The 12630-nt window shown below is 38.2% G+C and overlaps 1 protein-coding gene across 2 annotated transcripts in view; it reads left to right on the top strand.

The window, feature by feature from the left end:
- Vwa8 (von Willebrand factor A domain containing 8) overlaps nucleotides 1–12630 on the top strand; it is a 438392-nt gene that overhangs the window by 327718 nt on the left and 98044 nt on the right. For both annotated transcript variants that reach the window (XM_008854688.3, XM_017794762.2), the window contains exon 37: nucleotides 824–1028. In XM_008854688.3, the coding sequence (XP_008852910.1) occupies nucleotides 824–1028 (205 nt within the window). The remainder of the gene's footprint in view (nucleotides 1–823; nucleotides 1029–12630) is intronic.

Consider the following 12630-nt stretch of genomic DNA (forward strand, 5'->3'; position numbering starts at 1 on the left):
GTATGGAGGCTCTAGTGGGAGAGGAAGGCTGTCTACCTGACGAGTTTGTATTCATGCTCAGATGCCGAGGAGCTCAGAAGGTGGGTGACTGTGACCAGTGATAGTCATGTATATAGAGATTGGAAATGCATGTGAAAACTTCTCAATGTCAAGAGCCCTGGAATGAATTTTTCTGTATGAAACTGTGTGTTTTGACAACGAAGTGGAGATCTTTTTTAAACGTTGGAACCTTATTTAATTTTATGTCTTATAGAGTTTATAATGAGTAAAAGATTATATAAGCGTAATAATTCATCTGTAAACATAGAAATGTACAGCCAATTTTGAAAGAGATGTACCCTAGCTCAGAAAAATGTTATTGAATAGGTTAATGCTGCTGTAATGAAATTCTTCTTTTAATTAAAAAAAATCCTTTTTTAAAAAAATCAAATTACAAATACAGTTGAAATGTACACATAAAATATTGATTTCATGAATTTGAGACAAGTTTGAGGCCAGCCTAGACTATATAACAAGGCTAAGACCCAGTCTAAAAAAAAATTGTCTTTGTTTTTATATTATTGTCTGGCCTCATGTTGACAAATTCAGTATGTCCTTACCTCTCACCTTCCCTCACTGCACGTATCCTCATGACATTCATGTGCTTGAGGAGGTAAGAGCGCGTAGGAAGCAGTGCAGCCTTGCACTGGAGAAAGAGATAGCAACAGCCCCCCAAAGCCAAAAGAACATACTTTTCCATGGGAGAGAAACAGTACACATGAAGGTATCACCCTCCTGCTTGCTGTGTTTGGGTTCTGATCTTCACTTTGGCTTCCTTTTTCAGTTCAGAAACTCTCTCGCCATATACTGCATGGATAGCTGATATTTCGGACACAGATGCTCTGGTGGCTGAGTGGGACAAAAGCGGCATTGTGACAGTTGACATGGGAGGTCGTGTCCGGCTTTGGGAAACTGGACTTGAACGTCTGCAGCAATCACTCGTGGAATGGAGAAACATGATTGGGCAAGACAGTGACAAATATATGCAGGTATCACTTGAATTGACTTTTCCTTTGGGGGTGCACCTTTGGGTATAAGTAAATTTAGTTTTAAATGTCATTTTTGGGGAAACTTCTGGCTTAACCACTGCAATATGGTTGCTTAAGTAGCTAAAAAATCATTTTTAGACTCATAATAGAAAAAAAGACAAATCTATTCACCAGATAATGACAAAGTAAAAATGTGCCTTAGTTTTCTGTCAATGGTTACACACACAAGTTCTCAACATCACAATATATGTCTACAGCTTGTCTTTAGTTGTAAGCATCTAGTTTTCTGCATCTGTTCTAGCTTCCATCGGCACAGCTGTTGGCATCACTGCATGCTGCCTAGGAAACAGAAACATTGGGGATGTAATGTACAGCTGATTCCTCTATAGCTCAAACCTCTAGACTAGAGAAGGTCAGCAAAGTGTGCATCCAATAGAGTTTATCCCAGCAACCTATTTCTAGTCCATGCAAACTTAGCAGTCACAGTGAGTAGGCGCAATCCTGAGTGGGAGAGAAATACAGGAACAGCCCTCCAAAGTGAAAGGAAACCTGCAACTCACAGATGACTCACTCAGCACCTGTTCTAGGTGCTGTGTGGGCCTAATTAGAAGAATGAAGAAGGCCACACTCATTTATACTAAGTGTAATAAAAGGATCAACTTTCAATTGATTTTAATCTTCAGAAATAGCTTTTCTTTTTACATATTATTCTTGTGTAGCAAAAAGAAAGGTAGGCTTCAAAATATAAAAATAAAAAATAAATAAGAAGGTCAATTCTTACAGCCAACCAATGAGGCAAGACATTTTCACTTCCAATTCCATCAATAATTAATACACGCTGTTTTATGTGATTTTTTTTTCTTAAAAGAGGTATATTTATGAATGAATAATAAGTTTGTCTCTTAGTTCCTTAAAAGCTTATAGGAATGTTTTGAAAATCTCAAAACAGAGTAGCAACCTCAAATAGTTTTGAAGGAATATAAATACATTAATTTATTCAAGTTAAAGAAAATATAGTGCTGTAAAAGCGTGTCATTAAGTACAATAGATCTATTATAGGAACAGATTAATCCATATCCATCTAGTATCCTTAACAATGCCTAGAAAACTGATGAGATAATAGTCTATTTTATTATTCCAAACAATAGTTTCTTCTCTTTGAATGAAGCTTCTTTCACTATTCTGTCTTCATTGATGCCTAGCAATAAACACTACTGTGTTTGAATTTCATACATTTTATTTGAATTTCTCATATAATGTAGAGATCAAAGGTCATGTTTTTTCCTATGACCAAGATTTTGGGATGATGAGCTAGGAGGATTATAAACTCAAGGCCAGCTTGAGTTACATAATGAATGCTACAACAATCTGGACCTTATAGCAAGTCTGTCTCAAAAATCCAAACCAAAAGTTTTAAAAAGGAAGGAAAAGGAAGTGGGGTGAGGAGAAAGGGAAGGACACAGGAAGTATATGAACTTTCCTAAATCAGACATTTTTTAGAAAATATGTAACTTTATATCTTCAGCTCAAAGTTCAGATAACAGCTCAGAAGTCAGAAAACAGAAATAAGAGTATTTTAGAAATAAAGTAATAAAGTTCAGAACTAAATGATACTTTGATTTGGAAAGTGAGATGCTAACTAACATTCTCCTTTGACCTCTGTTATTCCTTGGTCTGTGTGGATGATATTAAACAGGCATGCTCACATGCGTACTTACGTGCACACTCAAACAGAAAAACAAATTGTTAGTATGCATCTTTATGTTAATTGGACAAGATGAATTACCCAAATAGTCTGCCATTGTTTGAACTTTTTGTCAAATCTCTTGGAAAATAATGAGGCAGTCTACTTAATTGCTCTTATTTAGGCCCAGTCACATTGTCAATCATGAGTAGATTGTACAACCAAATCTAAATAGACTTCATTCCCATTAACATCATACTTGTCTTCTATAGTCCCTTCCTAGTCCACCCTTCAAGGCACCTCATTCATGGACTCTACTCAGAGGAGTTCTGCTCCTGATTTTGGAACTTGGACAATCCCTCTTACAAAAGTAGTGAAAAAAGATAACAAGTTCTTGACACCCTATTTATGTTCATGGCAGCAAGCAGCCTTCACTGTCACTGGTGGAATAATCTGATCTCCATCTAGTGGCCGTATGGGCATACTGCATGTTATTGAGAGTGAATGACACTTTTGCACTGGACCACTTTGGAATCAGTCCCACAAACCCACTGGGAAGGCTTCCACAGTCCTGTCGTGTATGGCTCTTGTTGTGTAGAAGATGTTCCTTTAGGTCAGAAGTGAAGGCGGGCAAACAGTCTGGCAAGCCATCTGCCTCAGACTGACGCCCATCTTTTCTTGATCCTGCTGCATACTAGCAAGTGCACTTCCTTAGACATGCAGTAAAGTTACATGCTCTGCAGTCCTTTACCCCTTAGCTTTTTCAGCTATCTAGCAAATTATCTTTGAAGTTATGCTTATGTGAATTTTGTTAATGAATTCTTTGATGTTTTTTGAAATGAGAAAACTTGCAAGGGAGTACTTACTGAGCTCTGCGTATAAAATGTGTTCATTAATTTGATACTCTTTGTGTTTTTCCTATAGTGAACAACTATAACAACAAATTCAAAGTATTACTACAGCTATTGCAGTCCCTAGTATCCATATTTATTACTTGTAGACTTCATATTTTCAGAAGCATGGGTTAATTATAAGCCAAAACTTATCTAGCTATATTTCATGGTGTTCTTTAAAAAGTATATTTTTAATTTATTACATTTGTATTCCTCCAAAGAATACTATTAAAGCTATACTATCATTTTCCTCAAAAATCACATCATCTTCTCTAAAAGGCTGTTGCTGACTGATCTTGTGAGAAAAGGCTGAATGATTGTAGTTTTCAAATGTCATTTTCTAAATACAGCAAGAAAATCAGAAAGCAGATTTTTCCACATGTTTCTGTTGAATCTCTTTGAGGCCTTTGAATAGCACTTACTTAACCATAAACTCTAAAATGAATAGAGTCTTCTGAGACATAATTTGGGACTAGAACCTATGTGTCCTTGTCCTTAGGACACTACTTGACACACAGTAGGCACACCGTCAAAGAGAGATGCATTTTTAAAAAAGGCATAAAAGCTGGATGTGGTGACACAGGCCTTTAATCCCAGCACTCACACTCAGGAAGCAGAGGCAAGTGGATCTCTGTGAGTTCAAGGCCAGCCTGGTCTACCTAGCGAGTTCCGGGTCAGGTGGGGCTACAGAGAGACCATGTCCCAAAAAGACAAAAAAAAAGCATAAAAAATTTTAACAAGAAATGCATGAAAGAAATAACTAATTTGCATTCAATTCATTTTTAAACTAACATTTTAAAAGTAGAAATGCCATAACTCCTTCCCCTTTTGAGGAAAATATTCTAGTATTATGAATAAATGTAGTTTGGATGTATATAGGTATCTAATGTTGGCCTTTTCTAGCCACTAGCTCAGCAGTTCCTCATTTTTGAGATTTCAGTTGGATGCTGAGGCCTATTTTCAGATTAATTGGTACTCATAAATTTAGATTTAACTTTTCTCCAGCATACAAGCCATTATCTCCAGATCTTTTAGTGGTTCACAGTTCCTCATCCGTTTTTCTAGAGAAGCCTTGCACATTGTGTGCTTCATTCTTTGTTTTGGTCAGTAACTCTGAAAGTCTGATTCAGTGGGTTACTGTTGTAGAATGATTCGACCTTTGTCACACCTGTATATATCTTTGGTCATCTTCTTGTCCCAGAAACAGTGAACTTTTACAACACCTTGCCCTATTTCCTGGTGGTGTATACATAGACTTGGCCTTTACCACAGTGATCAGCTGTTTACCTATGTGGTAACCCTTTAGCAGTGCCTCTAATGATTTTTATATACAGTTTATTCCTGTTAGGGGAATCCAGCCATAGAAATCCATGTTGAATCTGTAAGGTTTTCAGGAGTACCTATTGAGAATGCAAGACCCCTGGCGAATATAGTACCTAATGGTATACAGATATGCCAGCTTTCATGAGGACCAAGAAGGGAAGGGGTGTGAACAAAGTGTGCCAAGTTCCGTGTTATAAATGTTTCCTCCCTGACTGGTTTTAAGCTACCAAAGCTACCAAAAAATGGCTTGCAAAATTCCTATTTAGCAGTTACCTCTCACAAGCTGATAACATTTGGCTCCAGTGTGCCACTAGCTGAATTGTCTTTATCAACCAGCTCCATGAGGAGAACTATGAGAAGCAGAGAAAAGCAAGGCATTTCTGAACTAGGGCAGTAGATGCGCGGATAGGAAGAGAGTGCCAAGAACAGGGAAGGGAACACTGATGACACCTAAGGTGGTGACATGCCATCTACGTTAACCCACAGTTACCTGACTACAGATTTCTGCCCTTTTTCTTTTATTTACATTTTTTTCTTTCTTTCATTCCTATGAACTGAACTCAAGGTCTTGCCGTGCCAGGCAGGTGCTCTACCTCTGAGCCACATGCCAGCCCAGCAATGTCCTTGAACCAGAACTTTGGTTTGAGCAAAGGACTAGGGAGAATCTAACCTCAAGTGGGATGGCACTCATGGGTTCATGTGTGGCAACTGCCTTTCTGTGTACACTGTAGTTCAGATAGAGCCTGCTGGTTAATTTTTCCGCCCCTCCAGAAGTACTGCTTCCAGGGACCACGTTATCAAAAGTAGTTAAATACAATCACACTTAAATCAACTACCACTTTCCTAAGAAAAGCAAACATTTTAGGGAAGCTGAGTTTTCAGTAATATCTTGTGCCTACCCAATGAGAATGATGGCTCTGTAAACTGAAAATTGTGGGTGTAATGGAATTTTAAATTAACATTAAAAATAGAAATAGTGTCTTGCTTTCAAACTCTAGAAAAGGCCTAATGAAGTTTTAAGAACTTTCTTGTCAAATTACTATTTCAACTCCTTTCTCTTATGACAAGCTTTAAATCATCATTTTATACATTATTATTCCTGTACTGCAGATTGTTTACACCAATAAATAGGGGAATGTTAGAGTATGTATGAAAAGTGTCAGGATCAGGAGGCAAAAGCAGGCAGATCTGTCCGTTGAAGGCCAGCCTGGTCTATGTAGCAAGTTCCAGGTCAGACAGGGATGCATAGTGAAACCCCCATCTTTAAAATGTATGAGGAGAATACGTTTAGTAATGTGCCAGTTATACATTAAAATATCAAGTAAGTCGAAAGTCAATGCTGTAGAGTTTTTATGACTCTAAACTTATTGAGTACATATCTAATATGACTGATATTATCACAATGAATGTAGAAATAAACCTTCTTGCCATGATATTGCCAGTAAAATTATGATCTTTTTGTTTTTACTCTTAGGCAGTATAGCTTATTATTTAAGAGCATGAAATTTGGAATAGCCAAACCTGGCTTCCAATCTCTGTTTCACATTGTGTATGATCTTTAGTAAATTACTTGTGCTTCCAAAGCTTAATTTTCTAATTGTAATATAAAGATAATGCCACTGTACCTCACAGAGTTCTTATAAGAATGAAATACATATATGGCTGGCACAGAGTAAGCACTCAGTAAACAAGGAAAAATAGAGATTTAGAATTTAAGCCACATTAAAGTGAAACAGTATTTCTCAGATACCCAATATTAAATCATGACCCATTGAGTTACATAAGTCATCATCTATCCTGGTGTTAAAATAAAACTTTGTTTATAATCCTGCTTGGGAAAAGTTTTGTCAGGCCCAAAAAAGGAATTGAGAAAATAGTCTTTGCTTAAACCTGTCAGCTTGAAGAAAAACAGAAAATTGTCCTGCTGACAGGACAATTGTCAGCAGAGGATTACACTGTTTAAAGTTATTCAAAAGACAGGTTAAAGCTGAGCTAAAAAATAAAAATGCAGCAAAATGCACGTCACTGTGCCTGAGTCCTGCAGACAGAAAAGAGCAAGTCAGAGTCCAAGCTGCCTTTCTTAGTTTCCCTTTTTCCTTTCGTCTCATTTAGCTTTTGTCAGCTTTAGGACTTCGTAGCTCTGAAAGTTGGAGTGTGGGTGGCACTGAAGTTTGGAAGATAAGCTGAAAGCCTATGCAGGGGCCATTTAATCCTGATGATTTTCCATTCCATCTAATGCTCACAGCAGCTGACTCCCCATTACCTTACAAAAGGTAAGAATGGCAATAGAGACTTGCACAGCCTGGAACAGGAGTGCTGCATACAGTCCACAGGAGGATAAAGCAAAAGTCTGTGTCCCTTACTTCCAACTTCCTAGGATGGTGGCATCCATACTTACATTCCTTGGACAGGAAATTGGGAAAATCCTTCTAGAAACTGGCATGGCTGAAAAAGAACCTTTGCAGTTGCCAAGATCTAGAAGCTCTTCCCTGATAATCGCACAAAAACCACTTGATGGTAAGCTCTGTCTTTAGATAGACCCCACACATGCATTTTAATGCATTTTTCTTAAATGTTAATGAATCACCTCTTATCCAACAATTGCATAACAGAATGAATAAGCAGGGGCCAGGGGAGCTTCAAGAAACTAAGGGTGTTACAGACAGAAAATATTGTAAAATGAGATCAGCAGAAATAATGCGCCTCTCTTGAGTCCCAGAAAATACTGTAATGAAAGAAAAGTATCCCTATTTAACTTGGGAATCTTCAAGAGTAAGGAAGGCCTCTTGGGGTAAAAATGTGATAGTAGAAATAAAAATTCAGTGGAAGGACTGAACATTAAGTAACACTTCCAGAACACACACACACACACACACACACACACACACACACACACACACGCACGCACACCTTGAAAATAACAGAAAGAACAAAGTTTTATCTAATACAGATTCCTAGAAGAGCAGGAAATGACACCAAAAAGGAACTTAAGGAAGTTCCACTGAACTCAATAGCAGGTGTTCAGAATAACAAATGGTTTGATCTTTCAGAAGCCATGGATAATGAAACTCCTGAAAATGAACAGGTTATATATGTTTTTAAATGTGGTTAAAAGTGTGAATGTCACCAGGCTTCTCGACTACACTGGAAAATCAAAGGGAAAAATGATTCCCAACCTAGAATTTTATATCCAGTCACACTGAGTCAAGTGGCAGGTACAGCAAAGACACTACCACATGTGCAAACTTCAAAAGATGCTTTGCTTCCCAGGAGGTTACTGTGTGGTGTGTTCTCACCAAAAGGAGACCATAAACCAAGAAAGAAGATGAGGCAGGAAGGTGGCTTTAGCCTGGGAAGAAGGAAAGGTCATTAATGCCCAGAATAACAGTGAAAAATGCTCCAGAAGGATACTGTGCAGGAGGCCTGAAAACCACTCCAAAAAGAAGTGAAAAGAGAGAAAGTTCTGGAAAGAATGTGTGAGAGAAAGAAAACAAATTATTAATATAAAGAAATATGATAGGGTGATGATATGAGTAGACTGATATGATTGGGGAATTTGTGGACAAATTAGTGATAGATGTGTAAAGAGCTAAGAAGTAATGATGACTCCTTAAGTAGTACATTGGTTATCGAGAAAATGAGATAGTAGTATTGCAATTCTGTAGTAATACTTAGAAACAGTCAACATTACAGCACATGGTAAAGCATGCTACCGTGTAGTAACAAAAGGGTTAACAGTATTGATCAATGACAGCACCCTATGAAAAGAAAGGAGAGGATGATGAGTATTGTGTATTTGAAGTAAGAGAGGTAGTTCTCACCTTTCCTAGAAGAAAGTTAGACTGTCTAAAATGAAAAATTAAGATAATATAAGAGTATTGCTTAGAAATGTGGAAACAGAGCTGGTGAGATGATTTCAACAGGTAAAAGCACTGCACCAAGCCTGATGACCTGAGTTTGATCCCCTGGGTTCACATGGTGGAGAGAGAGACTCCTCCCAAGTTGTCCTCTGATCTCCATACACATACCATAGTGGGTGCGCGCGTGTGCACACAGACAAATAAATTTAAACACAAAGGAATGTGGAGATAAATAACAAAGTCATAGTAAGCAATGCTAAAACAGTTACCTCAGAAAATGGGCTTACAGGAGGGACAGATGTTGAGGTGTCGGCTACAGTGTTTATGTTATACATTTTCTAGATCTATTTGAATTCTTAAACTATGTACACTTATTACTTTGATAGAAATCCAAAATTAGAAAAAAATATTAATTAGGAATTTACCAAGTGGAAAAGGGGAATTAAGATAGGCATGTGTCTTAGTTTGCCTTCAGTTGCTGTGATGAAAACACTGACCAAAGCCATCTTGTGGAGAAAAAGATGTATTTGGCTCACAGCACAGTTCATTATCAAGAGAGTCCAAGGCAGGAACTCAGGGGTGGAACCTGGAACACAGACCATGGAGGAACACTGCATACTGGCTTGCTCTTCTTGCCAGTGTTCAGCCTACCTTTTTATACAATACAGGATAGCCTGCTCAGGGGTGGCACCACCCATGGTGGGCTGGAGCCTACCACATCACTCAACAATCAAGAAAAAGCCCCACAGACATGACCACAGGCCAATCCAATGGAAGAAATTCCCCAATTGAGGTTTCCTCTTCCCAGGTGTGTCAAGTTGACAACTTAAGCTATCCAGCACAGCATGGCATAGTTCCCTAGGAGTAGGTTAAGCCCAAGTCATGGACCCTCAACACTTGATACATTTAAATTTTTTTAACCTAAAAAAAACCTCTATTGAGAATTTCATACATGCATATAAGGTGTTTTGATCAAATCCACGCCCACTCTCTCCTCTCCAACACCTCATATATTTTCCCGTCACTTTTTCTGACAACTTTGTGTACTCTTTTTTTCTTTGTTTTCTTTCTTTCTTTCTTTCTTTCTTTCTTTCTTTCTTTCTTTCTTAAAAAATGGGGCTTTTTGCTACTCTAACGTTACCCTTCTGAAGAGGTAACCCTAAAATCTTTTAGGGATTAGATAAGAACTCCCAAATACATTGGTCATTTTTGGCCTTTGAAACAAAGTGTGTTGCTAAGAGGCCCAAGGACAACTTTGACTTTTAGACAAGAAACTGGCTACTTTTCTTTGGGATATTTTTTACTCTAACTGCCTAGCCAATTCCTTCCTCCTATTGTTATCATGCCATCCTCTGAAGAGGTTACCCAAATTGCCACTAGGGAATAGGGATGCAGACCACTCTGGCTTCTGCCGTGCTGAACAGGGACGCAGGGTTGAGTCAGCTGGAGTACCCCTTCAGTGGATCTATCTAAAAGACTCCCAAATTGCATAACTCTTATCTGTAGGGAGAAAAGAAAGTCCTTGACTGGTGCCTAGGAGATGTAAAGAAGAAGTAAAGGCAAGAGTATTTAGCGTTACAGAGAGAACCAGAAAAAAAAAAAAAAAAAAACAGAACAAGGAAAGTTTCAAATGTTCATATCAGAGTCTGTTGGGATTTCTTGACGACAGCTTCCAAAAGCATCCCTCTATGGGGTTCCTCCTCATTTTTCTTTTGTCTTTCAAGACTGGACTCTAGAGTGATGGCTTCAGGCTTTGCTTTCAGGTGTTTTGATAGCTGTTGGAGTAGTTAGAGTCAGTGTCCATTCCCCCTTAAAGGCTTCTAGATAGGGGGAGAAAACAAATTTATCCATCATTTTAGAACAATAGCGGTTGTCTCCCTTAGCTACAGGTGGGTATTACAGTATTGCAGACCAAGATTTGAAGTCTTACATCTGAGCAGCACTTTCTGATCAGAAACAAAATCATCAATGAGAAATAATTGTCTAAATAACTTTTTATATGGACTTAAGCCTCTGGGAAATGTAATCCCTTGAACTCTTAAAGAACTGTACTGATGACTTTATTCTTTGGTTATACTTTCCTTTTGGGTATTTAAGACCATATAGTTGCCCAAATACATCAATTTATTTTTACACTTATGGTTGTTTGAGGACCTGTTCCTCAGGGGTCACATGGGCTTGGGAGGAGCTCCTGGCTCCTTTCTTTTACCAGTTCCATCTATCTGAATATAAGTCAAAGGTCCTGCTCAACCATGTCTGATTTTACTTGGAAGCATGGATGAGATGTTTCCTCTGAGTTGACCCTCCTCTTTGTAGACTGGACACTGGTTCAAGTCCATCTCATGGGGTCTCCATGTCCTCCCTGAACAAGAGGACAGATGACTCACCACAGTTAAAGGACATTTTGAGAGATGTTCCATAGTCCCCTGGAACTTAGTTGACCTTGGAGGGCAAGGGGCAAAAAGTGTCCTTTAAGTCCCTCTGACCGCATTAGTATAGGCCTCAAAGTATGGCTGTTAAACATCCAATAAGGTTAGTCCCACCACTCTGGTACTTTTAATTACCATGTGCTATGTAAAAAAACAAATATTCTAAGATAAACCTTGAATAGATATATATTTTGTTTCTTAAACTAGTTGACTGAACTATGGACTTAGAAATTTTAAGATTATGTATATATTATTTTTGTCTCATCCTTTATATATCATAACCTACACAGAACTTCATCACTTGCTTAGGCTTATTTTTTCCTGTCTATTTTGGAAAATATCTCCATTCCCATATCCTTTTAACATCTTTTATATTCTAATTTTCTTTCTTTTTTTTTTAATAATTGTGAGACATAATAGCATTAACAAATAAATTTTCTATCAGTTGTGAGAATTCTTTTCCTAGGGATACTAAGCAATGCTTATTCCCTTTTAAGGTTCTAGTGTCAATCCAATATTTGATTAAAGTTTTACTGGGGAACCAATGAATTTACTGAGCTTCCTTACCAAGATAATTGAGGGGTTACTGAGGTGTATGTATGACCTGAGGGTATGCACACTGGAAAGCCTTTACCCAGCATGGGTTATGCCTTCTCTTCCTAGCCTTCCCCAGATTGCATACTTTAGCCCTCCCAGAATACAGGAGGCCATGTGTGATTAGGGCCAAATTACATACAGTTGGCTGGAAAGAGTGACTGGATAATGCGGTGAGGGTCCAATGACCCTGCTTGGCCCTCTTTTAATGAATGACCACAACCGTCAACAAGCCCAGCTGTGATGATGTTTAGCAATCAGGCACAGCTGACGTCATGATGATGGTAGTTATTTCATGCAGAAAGGACTTAGCATCATCTTATTAAAAGGACCTGGAATTTAAAAGGATTTGGTGCTAGATTGAGGGGCAGTTAGGTTGCTTCCATCTCTTAGCTATTGTGAAAAGAGCAGCAACAAACATGGCTGTATAAGTGTCTGTACACTAGGATGAGTCCTTTGGGTATATGCCAAGGACTGGTATAACTGGGTCATACGGTAGGTTCATTTTTAGTTTTTTAAGAGTTTTCCATGCTGTTTTCCATAGAGGTTGCACGAGTTTGCCATCCCACCAGCAGCGAATGAGCATTCCCCTTTCTCCACTCCTCACCAGCATTTGGTATCACTTGTTCTCTTGATCATAGCCAGTCTGATTGGGGTAAGGTGATACCTTAGGGTTGTTTTAATTTTCATTTCCCTAATTACTAACGATGTTGAACACTTTTTGAGATATTTCTTAGTCATCTTTATTTCTTCATTTGAGAACTCTCTGTTTAGATCTTTAGCCCATCTTTTAATTGGGTCATTTGGTTTCTCTCTTCT

Source organism: Nannospalax galili, unplaced genomic scaffold (genome assembly GCF_000622305.1).
Source record: "Nannospalax galili isolate Female #2095 unplaced genomic scaffold, S.galili_v1.0 scaffold386, whole genome shotgun sequence".
Classification (NCBI taxonomy): domain Eukaryota; kingdom Metazoa; phylum Chordata; class Mammalia; order Rodentia; family Spalacidae; genus Nannospalax; species Nannospalax galili.